This window comes from Anomalospiza imberbis, chromosome 5, assembly GCF_031753505.1.
Source record: "Anomalospiza imberbis isolate Cuckoo-Finch-1a 21T00152 chromosome 5, ASM3175350v1, whole genome shotgun sequence".
NCBI lineage: Eukaryota > Metazoa > Chordata > Aves > Passeriformes > Viduidae > Anomalospiza > Anomalospiza imberbis.
In genome coordinates, this window is record NC_089685.1 from 68,377,205 (window position 1) to 68,395,869 (window position 18,665).

Consider the following 18,665-nt stretch of genomic DNA (forward strand, 5'->3'; position numbering starts at 1 on the left):
GTGAAGGACATGTCATGGAACACGGGCCACAGGCCCAGCCAGGCCATAGCAATGACTGATGATGCTGTCTGTGACTGCAGCTCCTCAGGAGGCTCATATGTTCCTTCTTTTATCAACTTCTCAGTGACAGACCTTCAATCACCAGCTCAGCCAGCTAAACGAGCAACAGCATCTCTTCTTTGCAGACCAGGGAAACAGAGCCAGGCTCTGCCTTGGCCCTGTCATGCTTTTCTGCAAGTCCCCCACTGTACAAAGGGTGGAAAAAAGTCTTTCCTAGCTTAGGAATTTCTAGTTAATTCTCTTTTTCTAACAATTAGGTGGTTCTACTTACAGTGATGGAAGACAGCCTTGGCTGGAGAAGTCCCGTGGCACACAGACACACAGTGATGATGGAGACACGTGGCAGATTCACAGATTCACAGGATGGCAGTGACATGAAGACATGAATTTGCACACAACAGTCATGGAGGTAATGTGGGAAAGAGATGAAGGAAGCACAAAAGGAAATGGTGATGAGAAGGATAGCAGTGACATCCCCCCTCCCTTTTTGCTCTCCTCAAGCACAGACTAAATCAGACTGCAGCCACAGAACATCCACAGCAGGAATGCCACACCTGCCTGTTCCCCTGAATGAGCAGTCTCTCCTGAACAGCCATGAGTACTGCACCTGCTCATCTGACTCTTCCTCACCAATTTCTGCATGAGTCCACTCCTGTTACCCTGATGTGTGTTACACAGCAGCCAGGGCTGCTTAGGGGACAGCTGCAGCTTCTACTACCATCTCTTTGGAGGAGGAGAGTGGGACCTAAACAGCACCCACAGACCTCCTTCTCTAGAGGGGAACTTTGCTTTCAGAAAATGACTGTTTCCCCATTATGCCAGGAGAATTCAGTGCAGAAGGACCCAGCCCCACAGCTCACATGGAAGATACCACTGTCTCCACTAAAGGCACCACTAGTAATCAATAATTAGCAAGACGAATTACAGCCCCTACTTGGCTGTCCAGAATGCACCTTCCCTTCCCCTCTGAGTCTCCTCAGGGCCATTAACATCACCCTTGCTTGCAAGAGCTGGGATGGTGCTGCAGAGATTCCTGGGGTGTTTCCAGCAGGCAGCACTTCAGCTGCAGGACAGGTCACTGTATTTCAAGCCAGACACACCCCTCTGCTGACCTCAGCTTCTGAGCAATACCATGTGCCATCATCTTCTCTCTTCCAGAGCAGGTCCAGTGGGTAAGTGAAGACCCTCCGTGTGTTACTGAACTCTAAGGTTTCTGTCTAGCTTCCTGGGACCTCTGCTAGGCTCTGGAGAGACTGCTGTTCCACGCCTGCTCTGTCTTGTCCTGTAGCAGACTGGAAGGGAGGCTTTCCAACAGAAGTTCTTTGCAGCTGATGGCCTCTCCCATCCCACTGCACATAGGGTAGGGGTCCTCAGAAAGAAGTGTCCCCTCTTACCCTGAGGAGAGCAAGCAGAGTGCTCCCAGCAGCACACACCTCACCCTGACCACCCTGGTGCTGTGGCAGCCTGGAATGGGGGTGGAAATGGGGGCAGATGGTGGGATCTGGAAGTTGGATTCCAGTGTCCGTGGAGGAAGGGGTGTGGGGCAGAGGGCAGGCTCCTCGCACAAGGCCAGGCTTCCCTGTACAGTTTCTTCTGTCACCAGTGGCTGCAACACTCACGTGCTATGGGGTGGCTGGACTCTTGTGTACTCACCATCTGCCAAGTTGTCTGAGTGCCAGAAGCTACTCATATTAAACTCCAAAAGGAAGCTGTCAAAAGAGCAAGAACAGAGGATGCTTTTTCAGCAGCCTGGAAGGATGCAGGTGTCAGGGAGATGGCCCTGTCGCCCAGTGAGTATCAGTTCTAACATGTTTACTACAAATTTCTGGCAGTGCAAGTCTGATTTTTTACATTTTAATTTTTCCCCCTCTCCACATGCCTGAATGTAGCTCTGTATCTTGGGATCTGTACTGTGGAAGATCTGAATGGGCTTTTTCTTGAAGTATATCCTGAGCAAGGGATTCGCCAGTGAAGGAAGGAACATGTATGGCAGCCCCTGAGGCTGGGAGGGGATTCAGCCACTATAGGACCCACCTGAGGAGCAGGCATGATGGCCATCAGAAGCCCACACTCTGGCTGCTTGGAGGTAACTACAGGGAAATGTTCTGTACCAACAGGCTAAATCCTCTGCCCTTTCACACACCCAGCAAGCTGAGCAGTGGCACTTCCATCCTAATTTAAGCTTGAACTCTGATTGACCCCAGAAGTCTGAGGTGAACCCAAACCCAGAGGAGAGCTCCCCTCTCTCCCCCCTTGCCTGGCACTCAGACCTGAGCTGCTTGGCTTGCTGCCTTCAGCCTTCTCCCCCGGTGAAAGGAAGACGTGCATTCGCTCCTCACGGGCAAACGAGACAGGCAAGAGAACTCGGCACCAAGGATCTGCACAGAGCCCCAGGAGACCCAAGTCCTATTTCTGACTCAGGCACTTTGTACTGAGTGACTTCAGGTAAATCCCAGACCCGCTGTGGGCCTCTGCCTCTCAAAATGGCAATAGTAATAACTTTCTGTCTCCCAGGAGCACAGTGCAGAGCTGAATGTCAGAAGGCTGACAGCAATGCCCTACGTGGGGGCTTCCGCTTGCAGCTTTCCCAGCTCTTGCCCCTCCCGGTCTGAGCCTCCCAAACACCCCCATCTTTTGGTACTCACATGAGGAAATCACTTATCAGCCACTTCACTGCAGCTACAAAGGCATAAATTGGCTGGAACAAAAGAAGAAATGAGAAATACCATAAGGACCTGGTCAGAGAATTTATAATTGTTATGCAGGACCCCACATTTTAGACTAAGTCTCTCCACTGATCAGAGCTCTTGAAGACAGGCTGGAAATACAAGGTCTGGGCATCACTGGAAGATGTTCAAAATACATCAAAAGACAGCAGAGCTGCCCTGCTACTAATAATACCTCCTTACCCCCTCCCCATGAGGGTCAGGGAGTTTATCAGGAATGTATGAAGGACTTTGAAGATGTAATTGCTTGATGATTTCTCTCCAGTGTGGATGACCTTCAGAGCTCAGAGCAGGAGAGCTAACACAGCTAAATGGGACACCACCAGTTTAGGATGCTTTTGTGTTCTGAGAGCAAGTGGTGTTTCTGGGACAAGCGACAGCACTGCCCAGGATTTAGTATTATCTGCCATTGATTGATTATGCTTAACTGTGCTTTCATCCAGCTTTTCCTCAAGATGGCATGACTTCTATCATCTTCTTGCTTTTCAGCTACAAATTGGAAATCCAGCATTATCCCAGGGACAATTCATCTGCAGAGGATACTGCTGCTTCTTTTCCTCATGGTAACCACGTCTAATTTTCATCTCCCCCTCTCATAATCATGCCCATGTCCTCAAACCCAAAACAGATGCGGTAGTCATGGGATACAGGATAATGTTCCATTACTGATGACTCCTCTTCAGCCAAAATAAGTCAGCAAATAGTAAAATGTAGAGATGGTTGGCAAATTGACTGATTTTTATGTCTGTATATGAAAAACTGACTTTTCTTGATTTCTTCATTTCCAAGAGTTTTGCTAAGAGGGGAATATGAGAGTTGGAGGCTGAATGCTCATCTTTTCATTTTCTTCCCAATTCACCTCATTTTTGGCAGCTCATAGTTTGTGACATTTCTTTCAGTGGTCAGAATTGGAGGATATAATCAAGCAAATATTTTCACTACAATCACCATATGTTATCAAGCAAGCTTAAGTATAGCCATTGCAAACCAGACATTGTTAAAAGTGTTATTGTTAAGAATGTTGTTAAAAGGCAATATTTTGTTGAAAATTCCTTTACTGGAAAAAAAAAATTACAATGTCACGCTGTAAGGGTACTTCCTGCACTCCTTCCAGTATCAAAGGATCATAACAGACATGAACACATCCCTGGTTAGGGCTGTGTCAAGCAGCTTGAAGTGGCCTAAGTGTTGAGCTTGTTTGATGCAAAGTTAGGAAGGTGGAGTGGGATTAGAGTATGAGTTTGTATCAACCTAAAGAGAGATTGCATTTGGGTACTGGTAAAACCCTTCACTCTTTCTTTGTTCTCTGCGCTACCAGCATTCTCACTCTCCCACTCCAAGCTCACTCATCCTTCCCCAATGACTGCCAGTTTTCCCCAGATGCTCTGTTCCCTGACACTGCAACTCTCCTTCTTGAGCTGAGTAAAACCATGCCCTGTAAAAGCATTCCTGTTCATTTCTGCTGCTAGCTGATTGCTTGGCTTAAAGGAGAACCTGCCACAGTCTAGCTCCTGCTCTTTCCCTGGTCCTTCCAATTTTCAGTGAGATCCTATATGGCAACAGAGAGCCACACCGGAAGCCAAAATCAGTGGCCACCGCTGCTTCAGGAATCTGCCTGAGGTGAGTTTGGACAGTCCCATCCTGAAAGCAACCATCTCCTGAAGTATTTTGGGGAATGTTGGAGATGCCCTGCAGGAGGAAGCCCAGCCCAGGGAGGGCTGCATGGTGACAGATACGTACGCTGAGCAGGGGTCGGGCGCCACTGTGGTGGTGGTAGGGCACCTTGCACATTGCCTGGTAATCATACATGGTCACTCTGCAAACAAAACACAACAAGCAAGCAGTCAAAAGCAAGCAATGCAACCACCCACAAGACAGACACGTCCGCTTTTTCTCAAAAATGTCAGGTATGGACTGTTTCCTGGATTCACTAAAGCAGTGACCTGCTTACACGTGTCTTTGCTGTTTGGCCAATGCTGGATCTTGCAGAGCAAGAAATACAGGCTCTGGATTAATGTAACTGGGTCAGTACAGGAGGAAATATGTCCCTAATTTCAGACAGTGAGTAAAGCAAGCTATGAAGCAGAGGAACTATAATTTTAACTACCTCAGATCCCCCTAGTTCCTGTTTTCAAGCCACTGAAACACTGAACTCTCTCCTGACATTGGCTGAGGGATTGGAGTGAGATGAACAGAATTTTTTTTGAGAGAGAGAAATGTGGTCAGCCAGCTGCAATGCTGCATCTGTGGGGCTCTCAAACAACCACTCCCCAGAAAGGCTTTCTGAGTGGCAGAAGGAACTGAAGCACTTCTGTACCCAAAATGCCAAGAAAAGTTTCCTGTAGCATCTTGCCCTGGAAAAGACAGTGAAGCAGCTGCAGGCCACACAGCAACTGGAAGTTTCTGTCTCTCTCTGTGTTCTGCAGCAGGTGGAAGAGCAAGAGATGAGGAGAAACAGTGTGCTGATGATGGCTGAGCCAGTCAGCAGATGGGGCAGGTAGCTAAAGGAGCTCTTGTGTCTGGATAAGAGAGTCACAGGCATCACCAGCAGGTGCATTTTCTGTGCTCAATTGCTTCTTAGAGAGACCAACATGCTCTGACCCATACACCAGCAAAGAACAAGAAGTACAGTGTGGAGATCCTCCACTTACCGCCTGAACATGCCCATGTTTAGCAGCTGGGTCATCACTGAGCCATCCACTGCACCAAAAAATTTTCCAGTCTGCAAGCACAAAAAGGGAAAAACAGAATAAACTGTAAATATTCCAAATGTTCGATGGCTCCAGCTGATCTAGTTTGTCTGGAGGCCTGCTGTACACAATGAGGGTTTTTGTAAGGAGGCAACACCGAGCTTTGTCCTTTGGCTGGCTGGAAAGCTTGAGGGAGGAGTTCCCCCTTCACCAGCTGGGCATCCTGCACCATTCCTACCACGCTTGGAAATGATTTAGCCCACATAAGTCCTGTGGCTTGTATCAGAAAAAGGCAGACTCTCAAGCTGCAGAGACACAGGCATGCTGACTCATGGAAGCCTGGACTCCCTTCTGGGTTATTGGGAATCCATGTTCTTTGGATCTGAATGTCTGAGTCTTCCATTTGAGCCTCTCTGCTACCCATGGCCACTGTGGTTTTGGAAACCTCTGCTCTCCTGCTGCCCTAGGTGAACTGGTCCACCATGCACAAGTGTGACATACAGATTTATTTAGGTAGTAAATACAATTTTACAACTCACTGCTGTGTGAGTTCTGAGCAGGCAGTGACCCAAACAACACAACACAAACCCATCCATCCCTGTAGATTACATACTGTGCACTGGCACAGCTAGAACTAAGTTGCATTTGGGGGGACAACAACCCCCCAGTCCTGCTTGCATGCCTGAACTAAAGGTGGAGCTTGTGGCTCTCTGGTTCCATGTATGCCTTGGAGTCAACAATCTCAAATAAGGACCCAATCTCAAACCTGCTAACTGCTTCTTTAAAGATTTCCTCAAACAAACAATTCTGGCCTTCCTGATTACTAAGCCAGACAAATATATTGCAAAAATGCTTCAAACCTGTCAAGTCCACCGCTTTGTTCACAAGCAAGTAAATGAAATGTTTGTAAATAATAAAAGTGCGGATATGAGCTGTCCTCTGTCTGTTTTCCTGGCTCATGGGTCCTGACAGAGTACATAGCTCCCATGTGTTATGGAAGCATTCACACAGTCTGGGATGTTTTGCTTTTCCACTGATAGGCTAGCAGTCATTTAGCATGTATTAGCAGATGACAGATGACTTCATTTATTTGAGTGGGACATTTCCACAAAAAAAGCCCAAACTCTTAGGCAGATTTACCTAAGATCACATGGTAATCATCTAGCAGTAGTGTTACATGGTTACGAGCCTCTTCCCAAAAGGCTTTAGAAGTCATTTCACTGTATAAATTGATACATAACATCAACTCCCCTTCGAGCATTTAGGCTGTAATCGTCTCAGACAGTCAAATGTGCCTGAGCAAGCACTAACTTTTTTCACCTCCCTCGCTCTTTCAATCTGATTAGGGTGATGAAGAGGCCAGCTGCTTCCATTTAATACCAGTCTGCAGACCCAGCAGGGAGATTTAACACAGTGCAAGCTGCAGGCAGTGGGGCAAGGGGAGGGGGCCACTGCAAGGCTGTAAATGAGGCCCATCCTGTCAAGAGATGCTGATGTCTGGCCCAATTTCTCCATGTAGGACATCATTTGTATAGGTATAAGAATGAAGTACACCTGCTTTGACTTCAGAAGCACTCAAAAGTGCTGCTCCCTTCCCTTCCCTTCCCTTCCCTTCCCTTCCCTTCCCTTCCCTTCCCTTCCCTTCCCTTCCCTTCCCTTCCCTTCCCTTCCCTTCCCTTCCCTTCCCTTCCCTTCCCTTCCCTTCCCTTCCCTTCCCTTCCCTTCCCTTCCCTTCCCTTCCCTTCCCTTCCCTTCCCTTGTTTTCAAGGGTAAAAACTAGATACATTCAATTAAAGTTCAGATTTTTCTGTCTTTAAAACAAAACAAACAAAAAGCCATCAAAAAGCAACCTCAGAAATTCTCAACCAACAACCTCTTTTGTGAGGTTCTTACTCCTCATAAACAGATATTGATACAACTTTTTTTAAGAAGCACATACTTTAATTTCAAAAAAACTCACTCAGTGCAAGTGAGAGTATGGCCTCATGGGAGCGTGTTCAGAAAGCAAACTGGCCTCCAACAGCAAGCCAGACATTCAAAGCTTGCTGCTGGTTTAGGTACCCTCTGCAGGTAGTAACAGAGAAAAGCATCACTAGGCAGAAAGCAAAGTTGTCCTGTAGTGGAGCAACGTTTTGTAAAGCAGCTCTCATTACATCCTGCTTCCTCCAGTGGCTGCTGCTCTCCTAGGCATCCCTCTGCTGTGTTTCTCCTAACTCCCATCTCTGGGCAGCTTTCCACAGGCCCTTGCCATTTCAGAGGCTGACAGCACGAAGCATTGCTCTGACATGCCACATGACACACGCTGTGTCATTCCCCCCTGCAGCTGAGCATACAGACACGTGTGCAGGCTGTGCACAGGAGGCAGGCTGTGCATGCAATCCAGAGCACACTTATGACTCAAAAGCTACATCACTGCTCACATGTATCCATGCATTGCTGGCTCATTGAGCAATTTACACTTTTTGTACACTCAGAAGCTGCAGACAAACAAGATCTGTCAAAATGCCCAGGCTTTGGGCAGACAGGCAGCCTCCTTGCTGCATGGCTCAAACAGAGCCAGCCCTTGCTTCTCCACAAGCTCTGAGCTCTGGTGAAATCTTGGCCTTTTGGCTGCCTCTGCACCCTGCTCCTGAAGTCCCACCTGGGCAGTTTGCAGACATCCCCTGCAAAATGCCTCAGGCAGAAGGCAGCAATCCTAGAAAAAGGGGTTTAGTGAGAGAGGGAACATCTGGATGGAGCAGGTGGAGGGAGCTCAAGATCTGTGCCTATGACTGGCAGTGAGAAGCAGCTAAAAACTCAGGGGTGGCTGTGGGGCCACGGCTGCAAACGTGACAGAAAACGCAGAGCAGCCCTCCCTGCAGCACGGCCTGACCCCGCCACTTATTTTTCCTTCCTCCAAGTCCTCACTCACTCCCTTCTCCTGGCTCTGTGTTTTAACTCTTTGCTCCCTCTGGGATGAGACTGGATGGGGAGATTAGCTCGAATTAAGAGATTACCCGTTCTTCCCCAAGTAATCCTGCAGGGAGCTTCCAACTTGTCACTCATAAAAATACTGATTCCCTTTTCCATGATGGTTTCCAATTGCCAGTAAGCTTCCTGCTGCCTTCATACAGAGGTTATTAGAGCCAATCCCTCACCCTGATCCCCCATCCCAAGGGCAGAGGAGAGCAGAGCCTGAGCCACGATGTCCTCACTCCGTTCCTGCAGGAAGCTGCTCTGATTTCCAATGTGGTCACCCAGGGAAGGAGATGCAGGCACTAGGCAGCTCTGGCAGGCAGAAAAACCAAAATACCCACAAAAACCCAGGTACAGGATTTTTTTTGGCATTTTTTAAAAATGGATGCCTTAAGGAAAGACTACAGGATGGGACAGGGAAGGCCACACAGCAGCAAGTGATCCCACGCAGCAACATCCAGGTGGCAAAGCTAGGAAACCCAGGGAATTGATTTAGTGCTGTCTTGAATTCACTGTAGGGTTTAACAGTGTGGAGACTCATGGTGCCACCAGGAAATAAAAACAGTAACTGGAACAGGATAAAGAAATCAGAAAAAAAAAGCAGTGGTGAACTCTCTGAGGTCAGGGAAGGTAAAAGCTGGAGGAGGACAGCTCTGGTGCTTGCCAAAATGCCTGATCTTGGAGGCATGTGGATAATGTTTACAATTTACCCAAATCCACTATAATGCCGTGTTTCTGCTAGTCAGATCTTTCAGAGATGAGCTTTGGAAAAACCCATTTTCCATAAGATGCAGGATAAAGCACCGAGGCAGAACCCAGGAGGGCACCGCCAAGGACACACAGGTGACATGGTAGCTAAAGGGTGTAGCTGTCTCCACTGATGGACACATGTCATAGGAGTCAGTGAAATGGCTTTGAAAATGCCATGGGCATGCCATGGGCATCAGAGGAGAAAACAGCAATTCCTAAGGCCACAAGCCCATCCCAAAAACTCAGTAGGGCCTGGCCACCCAGAGTGGGGAGCCAATGCAACTTTTACAGCATTTCTCTCCCTTAGTCTTCAAGTTCTATTTGCTTTTTTGTTTTTTTGGCACACCACGTCATTGAAGGGACACTTCTACCAGACTATTCAGTGTGCTGGGTAGGGCACTTTTCACTTTCCTACAGAAAAGAGGTTGGTTATTCCTTGCAATAAGTTTCCCTTGGTATCTGTCTTTATCCCCCCAATGCCTCTGTGTTGCTGATTGGTTTTGCTCTGTGCCTCTCAAGAGTCTCAGCCTCTCTGAACTCACGGTGCAGTGCCTGCAGAATGCACAGTCTAACCTTTTACTTTTGCCAGCCCATTCTGAATATGCTAACCAACCCAAGTCCAGGTGGGAAACCATGGGACTCATATAGCTGATGTTTTCCATCTGAATAGCCATCTAAAAATTCTTCTTTTCTGTCCCAGCTACTTTGAGATCAATGTCACTACTTCATGCTTCACTGTTTCACCAGGTTCTTGTAAGGAACTCTGTTCAAGGCTGAAGAAAACTGAAATCCAATAGGTTATCTAGTCTCCCTTACCTCCTGATTTTGTCACACTTTCAAAGACCTATAGCTGATAAGTTTTCTTCCTTCTGGAAGCTGTGCTGCTTGTGCCAATTACATCCACCAGGAGGTCTGTTACCTTAATTTCCATTTCAACCTGTTTGTCAGATCTTGAAGAAAGTAATTTCTGGGATTGGATCTACTGCCTTTTGGAAATAGCCAAACTGCATTTGTTAACTCCAGTACAATGACAATTTTAGTGGAACTCCACAATTCTGTCAGTAACAAACCCCCTTCATTTCCCACTTCTTCTCTAAGCCCACTCTTACTATTGCCTTATTGCTTTGTTGTTTATGAGACTGTTCCCACATAACACTTTCTGATGTCCAGAACTGTGGGGTTTAATTATTTTGAAAGAAGAAGCTCTGTGGTGAATTTATCAGAGAACAGAAAAGTGTAGCTCAACCATGCAGTGGCTGATAGTGTTAACTTTACCCAGCTGCACAGGATGTCACATCAAACTTGCACCCTTCAGCTCCCTAGAAATGGCTGTGGAACCACACACCTTATTTTTATTTCTATTCTGAGCCTTTTCTCTTGCTCCTTTCACCTCTGCAAGACCAGTAAATCCTCTAATTCTTTAGGTGTGTTCCTGTTTCCAATTTACTTAAATTATTTTGTCTTCGTTTTTTGCCTCTAGCATTTTGCTCTTACCATCCCCTCAGTTTTCTTTCCTGAGGAACACCTGCTTTGACTTCAGAAGCACTCAAAAGTGCTGCTCCCTTCCCTTCCCTTCCCTTCCCTTCCCTTCCCTTCCCTTCCCTTCCCTTCCCTTCCCTTCCCTTCCCTTCCCTTCCCTTCCCTTCCCTTCCCTTCCCTTCCCTTCCCTTCCCTTCCCTTCCCTTCCCTGTCTCAGATCATCTTTCAATAGCATCTGTGCCAAGGGAACAGTCTAATTTCCTTTCTTCTGATCAAAAGATATTTTGACTAGTTCCTTCCTTATCACTGCAAACTCCTTCCTCACCTAGAATGTGCTGTCACTCTGCTGGGAGCCTTCCCCCTCACTGCGCAGTTGAATTTAATTACACCACAGCCACCCTTATTACACAATTCAACTTCATTTGTTTTAACCAGCTCTGGTGGGTTATTCAGGAACAAGCAAACCCCACTCTCCTCCTTCTCTTATGCTCTCTTACCTCTTCAGGTATTTTGGAAACAAGTATAAAGCCGTTGTTGTCAATAAGGAAGCAGTTCAGAATCTGCAGAGATGGAAGAGAAGCAATATTAAAGATGGCTTTTCCCCTGTTTGAATTCAGGATGGAGCAGTGTGGGTTTGTGATTACGCCAACAGCCTTGGCATTTCCACACCAAGCCCCACAGCTCAGCTACCATGAGTTTTACACAATTCTTTTCCCTCTCTGCCTCCATTTTGGGGTATTGAGTCCATGAGCTGTGACAGAGATTGTCGCTAGCTGGGGCTCTGTGCAGGCCCAGCAGGCTTTGAGCCACACTTAAGGCAAGGCATCCTTCAGGATGTTTGTAGTGCTCTTCTCTTTAGTAATATGGTATCTAATACTTTCCATCTTCAGATTTCAGAGTTTTATAATCACTCACAAAATAACCCTCTCCCCACCACTGAGTATCAGTGCTGATCTACTTTTATTTTGCAAAGCAGGAAATGGAGGCACAGAGTTTAGAAGAAAACTCTTTCCTGCAGGGAAAACTAGCAAACAGAGAAAATCCTACATGAACACACAACAAAAAAATCTTTGGTGATCTCACTTTTCAGGGCAGAGGAGCTCCTGTCTCACACATTCCTGATACCAAGGCTGAAGCAGTGGCATAAACACAAAGAAAGGTGTCCAGCATGCATGTCATGCTGACAGCCACTTTTTTTTTTTTTTTTTTGAAGATCTGGGATACCTGGGAGACAGATTTAAAGGAGATGGACTTTCACTGGCTGGATTCCCAATGTCTCTGCCCTGGCCCAGCTGGGGAGAAGCCCTAAACTGCAGATTTGTCTCATTACTATGAGGTCCTGCCCCAGCTGTGCAATCTCTTGTGAAGAGACAACAGGCACTGCCTTTTTTGGGGAGACAGACATCTCCACAGAGCAGGTGGTCGATCACACCCACCACAGGTACAGAGAAGAAACTGAGGCAACTTACGTCATCCTGACAGCTGAGCGGACAGGCACCATCCAAGCCACGGCACTGCAAAGAGAAAAAGTGGAGAATTAACCATGGCGTGAAGGGAACTTCCCAGGCTGACCATGCAGGAGCTGCTCTGGCGGTCACTCCCCCACCACCAGAGTCTTTCATTGCTGGGACTGAGGCAGCAGCAGCTACAGTGACCCCACAGGTCTCTGACTCGCCATACACAGCCAGACAAGTTTTCCTTACTCGTTCAACTCCAGCTTTCCCATAGCGGGGTCTCAGACATCCAGAACCTTAAAGCAATTTATTAATGGTGCAGCAACACAGAAAGAGCTCGAGCCAGTGCCTCTGAGGAGGGGCCCCAAACAAAGGAAACTGAGCTTTTATACCCTCACAGCCCATGCGTGTGATCGTCTGGGGTCATCCTGCTGGGACATCTGCTCCTGCTGTGTCTCCAGGTGGCCGGACACCTGGCTGTCCCACATGTCCCCGTGGTGCCCTTTGTTGTGCAAAGGGTCAGTGCCAGGTCACAGCCTCTTGCTTGGGGCTCCCAGAGCTCAACCTGCAGCTGCACCCAGAGCCACCTGCACTGAGTGTATCCCTCAGCACATGGCATGAACCCATCTTACTGTCTCCCCCTTGGGACTGCCGGCTAAAGGTTTGCATAACAGTATCCCAGACAGCTCTGCAATTCAGCTGGCACTTCCACCAGGACAAGCTCAGAAGCACACACAGGTACCACCCCCAGGTCAGCCACTCCAGCTCCCTGCCTCTACGAGCAACATCCCCTCTCCTGAGGGCTCAGATCCCGCACCTGCCTCCCTGACATGTGCCCAGCAGGACCTGTGCACTCCAAGCAGAGGAGGCACTTGTAAAGAAAGGGCGAAAGCAAAGGTCATTGTGCACCAGGGAGAAACCAGCATGCATTTCAGCATCTGTTAGTATCTGGACTACGAATATAGCATGGTCTTTTAGATCAGGGCTCTTCTCAGGCAGGGATTTTTTTGTTGTTGTTGCTGTTGGTTTTTTTATTCTCCAGATAGCTAATGATAAAATAGGATGTGAATGGTGCACATGTAGCCCAAGGCACCATCCACTTCTTTCATTTAGAATTTCTGCATAGTGGACTTGACATGTGTTTCACAACACTGAACTGGGTGGGGACACGAGGGGTTAAGTGGTGAGTAACAAAGCCCCTCAGGTGCTTATTGATTTCATAATTGTTCAGAGTTTGCCGTGGCTGCATGTGTCTGTCTCTTTGTGTTATTTTTTAATTCTATTTTTTCCAGTAGCAGAGGCAAGAAAGCTGACACAGTGTTGCCTTTTCTGTGCATGGAGTCCCCTTTCTGCCAGAGGTTTTCTGGGTTCGGGGAAGGACACTGCCCTAGCACACAGCCTGTCTGCTCTCAGCCAGCTACCCACTATTTTCTCAAAACCCTTAGACATAAAATCCAACCCCCTTTCTGGGTGATTCTCAGTAACAAGAGGTAAATTGGCCATTCCAGATCACAACAAGACTGTAACTTTCAGTTAGAATTTGTTTCTCCCCTTGAGTTTTGCAGAACAAAACCAGTTTTCTGTCCCTCTGTTCAACTTCAGAGGAGGTTTGGAGATGCCTGACTTTGTTTCAAGTCCCACATCTTTGCGATATCGATATCACATGTTCACACTCTGAATCCAGCTGGCTTTCTGAGACTCTAGGGATGATGGTTTAAAAAAATTCCTTTATCCCCAGTTGCAAGCACCATCTCACCCCTGCCTCACCACAAAGCAAGACGTGGTTGTTTTATTTCCCTGGATGTATTCCTAGAGGTCACCTGGCAGGCTGTTTCCTTTGGTCAGCAGAGAAACATGGTTACAACAAACCACAGTTATGGCCTTGGGGGATAACAAACACAGAGCCCAGGGTTCAGATATCAGAACAGAAACCCAGGTGGACCACAGTGGTTTTTCCACAAGAAGGGCTTGTGCCTCACACATCTTCCTCAGCAGTGTGAGGGCTGAATCTCACTGCCACTGCACTTCCAGACCTAGAGAAGTTCCAGCAGTGCCTGGTGCTGGGCTGGCCATACAGCAGCAGCACCACAGCCAGGACCCTGGTTTGAGAGCACTGGCAGCTTGCAGGGAGCCCCTGAGATGGGGCAGAACTGAGCCTGTGCTCCCTGGTTTTTCTCAGGCGACATCTGCTGCTTCATGGGCACAGCTCCCTCCTCAGAGACCAGCCTACCTCACAGCATCCTCCTGCTGTTGGTCAGGTTCTGTGACCCAGAGCACTTTGAGCTTTGCCAAAGACACTTAATTACTGTGAAGACAAACACAGCCTGTGACAGGTTTGGACCCTCTCCAGAGGCTACAGACAAGGGACAGTGCCTATGATATGCTGGCACACAAATGACACAATTAGGAAGCCAAGCTGCGGCGAGGCACGCCAGGATGCTTCCCTGTCCCCAGCTTTTGTCTACTTACATCAGTGTCATTGGGCTGGGAGGCACAGCATGGACATCCAGAGCAGCACAGCATCAGTGAGGGAGGAGAGAGAGAGAAAACAAAATCTGTTAGTCATTCCTCTGTCCAGCGGTGCTGACATCCTGGGAAACCACATGGAGCTTTTTTCACACCAGCACCTACCAGGACCACAGCTCGCAGCCCCTTGGCACACAGGCCTCCTTCAAACACCCATGAGGGCTTGTTTGTATGAGAACTGCCTGGGTATGGCCCTGAGCAGGGCTTTTAAAATGAAGCTCTCTGTTGCTGTTTCAGGATGCACTCATGTGCTTTGCAGAAATCTTTTTAGCTCAGGTTATGTTTATGTGATCCCCACCTCTGAGGATGCTCCTGCCACCACAGAGTGGCTTCCTGCCCTCCTACCTTCTCTGTCATCCCCATCTGATGACAGTTCCCTCTCCTGACAGCAGAGAGCCACTTCTGATGTGTGCTGCTACAGTCCTGTCATGTTCACCCCCCCAGCAGACCTCCCTGAAAGCAAAGCCTGGGAAGAATTCCCTGGGTGATAAGGGAAAGGTGTTTCATTTTTCTTGCTCCTCAGACCAGGGGAGTTATTTTAATTATTCCACTTCCTTCAGTCCAGAAGAGTATCTAATATTAGGACAACACCAAAAGCTTATCCCTGGAGCAAATAATTTTTATTTTGGCAAGCTGGTAGCGTTTTGTTATCATTATCAAGATGATAAGAGAAGGCAGTAGATGTTTTTTCTGTGAGCCCAAAATTGCAGATTTCCATGAGTTTTCTGAAAGGCTGAATGAGCACAAGCATATTTCCACAATTAAATGTGTCACATGAAGAACAGCTAATGCCAGGACAGGATGCTGACACTGTCACCACGGCATCTGCAGAACAGACTCATGGCTCACAAGGCATTAGTGCTGTCAAAGGATTACAGAAATGTGTGACTTCAAACTAATCTACTTCATAAATCTCTTAATGTGAATTCCACAAAAGCCCTCATTAAAATGTCATTGTATGTGATGTAACATAGCATCGACCTTGCTGACGAAGAGCATTAAATTGTGTCTCTGCATGACTGCTGATGCTCTCACCTGTTGCATGGCCATCCAAAACTTGCGTTGGAGCAAATCCAGCTTTATTTGCACACCCACCGCTGCAGGAAACAACAAAGAGGGGAAGATCAAAAGAGGAGCATTAAAGACAAGTACAAACCGGGAAAAGAGGAATAAATATTTGCCCAAGGTGATGGGATGGAAATCACAATTACAACCTGCCTCGAAGTGTGAATGGTAAGCGCTGAGTCAGACTGCCAAGTGAGAGTCAGAGGTTTAACAAGGGAGAGGAAAAGGCGACACTGACTGTACCAAAGTACTGAGATTTCCCTCACACTAAACACTATGAAGCTACGAACACATCAACAACACCACAATAATAATAATAATAAAAAAAGAATAGAAACCCCCCAAAAGCCTCCTCAGGATGGCATGAGCTTTTGCCTTTGTCTTTTTCAGATTTGCCTGGCCAGAATGGATGTTTGTGATCGCCCCAGCCTCAACTCTTATACCACACAGAATCAATCAGAAATAAAGTAGGCCAGTGAGGAAGGGATTAATTTGAAAACCCACCTGTCTCAAGGGAAACCACAGAGATTTAGACTTTTCCTAAGCCACTAGAAAAGCACAGAATAATGAATGCCACTTGACAGGAAGCGTCAATTATGAATAGTGGTTTGTTACCTGGTCCCAGCCTAGTGCTCAGTGGGCTAAGCAGAACTCTGTGTGTATGTGTGCTTCTTAATGAAGTGTGTCCTAATTTCCTGGCTTAATTTCCCTTCTATTCCTAGCATCATGCTCCTGAATTAAGGCATAGTTACAGAGGAGAAGGAATGGTGCAGGGTCTCCCTGACAGGCCAACCTGGCTGTCCTGGGTTGGTTGCTACAAGAACACACAATAACCAGTGCAGTCGTGCACAGCCTGGTGTGGTGACGGGGAACAACTGGGCTGTGTGTCAACTAGTTGAATCCAAGAGCTCTGGAGGAATTACAGCCTCAAGCAGGACCTTGAAATAGAATATCAAGTGCAATGAGGGAGAAAAAGAAATACAGGGAGGGAGATCTGGGGCCTTTTTTCCCAACCACCAATATCAGGAGGATGAAGTGTTGCTGCTTCCACAGATTTCCTCTGAATTAAAAGGAACTTCAAAGGGGGGAACAGATCCTTTAAATCTGAATCATGCCGTGTGGGTGCTTTTAAGCTAACAGTATGATCTGATGCTCTAATTCAGATGGGTATGAATTAAAACTGGAGTATGCAATTGTATATTTTCTTGCCTCATGTACAGAGACCCTAGCACCTGGCATCAGCTTTGTGTTTTATACTAGTGTCCTTGTCACATCCTACTGCTGGTAGGAATTACATCTTACACATCCCATATATCAGCGGCATATTTCTCATCCAGCTCTCCCTGCTGTAAACTGCATCTGACTGCCTGTCTGTGGGGGAAAGGAATGATTCTGTAGAGCTGCATTGCCCTAAGTCTCACAGAGCACAAACCAGACAAGACAAAGAATGCAAACAAAGGAGGAGGGACAGGGCTGAGCCTGGCCTGGATAAAGAGGCCTCAGCTTCGGCTGGCAGCCATGGTTTGGCTTGGTGCCCCTGCTGACAAACCGACACGCCATGACAGCAGGCAAGCGGTGCTGCTGCTGCTGCTGAGTCCCATGAGGCCCACGCACCCAATTTGGTACGTAGCTTTAAATAAATTCATCCTTTCAAACCTTCTCAAGAAAGAGTCATTCCCCTTATCACAGCAGATCACATCAATGGGACTGAGTATTACCCAGGACATAGTTTTCATGAGACTTGAAGAGGAGTCGATACCTACATAACTAACCTTGTAATGCAGACTTACTCAGTGGCTCATGTTTTTGCCACTGGGAACACGTGGCCTCAAATTGTTCTTTAGAGAGGTCTTGGTCCCTAGTTGTAAATCCTTGCTTCTGCCCAGGAGGTATAAGTAACACATACCTAACCTGGACAGGGCTGCCTGCAACACGATGAAGAAGAAAACCTGGGGGGTCACACTGGTGGCCAGTGGCAGGGTCAGAAAGTGGCAGCCACTGGCAAGAACTGTGAGAAACTTTCACACATTTGGGTGACCTGAGTAAGACATGGGAGCTGAGGAGAAGCAGGCCACAATGAACCCCCCAGTGCTAGTAACAAATAGTCATCTGTGTGTCTTCACACTGTTGGTGAGGTCAAGGAGAAAGGAGGAAAGCAGTGATCCAGTCTGAGATAAGGATGATGCTATAGCTCAAGTGAGAGGGAAAAAAACTGCAATGAACTCCTCTGTGCTTGTTCCAAAGAACAACTGATTGTTAATGAGCCTTTTTGCTCTGGTGGCAAAGGGTATACTGCGTTAGTGGGAAGATCTGAGGTCCATGAAATGATGAGTGGCCGTTGCAGATTCCCCAGGGAGACCATGGCTAACAGTTTTATTCCTACTCATATGCAAGCAACTTGTGCCACTGCAGCAGCCCAGCAATGCAATAAAGCAGGAGGAGAAGCGGTGCTGAGCACCTGGCACAGGTAGGCATCACCGTGTTGACATGGTACCCAAAGCTGTGCACCACTTGCCACTCCTCACGCTGCCTGCAAAGCCATGGCTGCAGGGGGCCTTCCCTGGAGCTGTGCACTGCTGTTCATGGTGGAGAGAAGAGCCTTCCCCTCCACCTGTTCATCCCTCTGCTGAGCATGCCTGCTTCATTAGCTCATCCTCTGCTTGCCCCTCTTTCTGTCTGCATTCTCTGGCTTCTCTCTTTGATTATCCATATGTTGTTCACATAAGGAGCTCTCCCCAAGATTTAATTCTTGGGCCTGCTGCAAAATATAAAGGCATAACAAAGTGTCATGATTGCATCCTGCAGATTGCCTTTCGAGGTTTACCTTGCCATTCACAACCTGTTTTCATGGTAGCTGGTCCAATGGTTACATAAAACCTGTGATTCAGCTGGAAGGTACCAGAACAGCAGAACAGCCATGCCCATACCATCCATTTGCATTTTCTAGTCCCTATTTCTGA

The 18,665-nt window shown here is 47.5% G+C and overlaps 1 protein-coding gene across 6 annotated transcripts in view; it reads right to left on the reverse strand.

The window, feature by feature from the left end:
- Nucleotides 1-18,665, reverse strand: part of CACNA2D4 (calcium voltage-gated channel auxiliary subunit alpha2delta 4) — a 131,360-nt gene that overhangs the window by 15,985 nt on the left and 96,710 nt on the right. For 3 of the 6 annotated variants that reach the window (XM_068191783.1, XM_068191777.1, XM_068191775.1), the window contains 9 exons: nt 15,676-15,737; nt 14,584-14,598; nt 12,130-12,174; nt 11,158-11,220; nt 5,438-5,508; nt 4,527-4,602; nt 2,706-2,758; nt 1,714-1,769; nt 332-352 (listed from right to left, as the gene is read on the reverse strand). In XM_068191783.1, coding sequence (XP_068047884.1) covers nt 332-352; nt 1,714-1,769; nt 2,706-2,758; nt 4,527-4,602; nt 5,438-5,508; nt 11,158-11,220; nt 12,130-12,174; nt 14,584-14,598; nt 15,676-15,737 — 462 coding nt within the window. Of the gene's footprint in view, nt 1-331; nt 353-1,713; nt 1,770-2,705; nt 2,759-4,526; nt 4,603-5,437; nt 5,509-11,157; nt 11,221-12,129; nt 12,175-14,583; nt 14,599-15,660; nt 15,738-18,665 lie in introns of those variants that run through there. The other 3 variants (XM_068191776.1, XM_068191778.1, XR_010999517.1) reach the window with 3 other exon arrangements.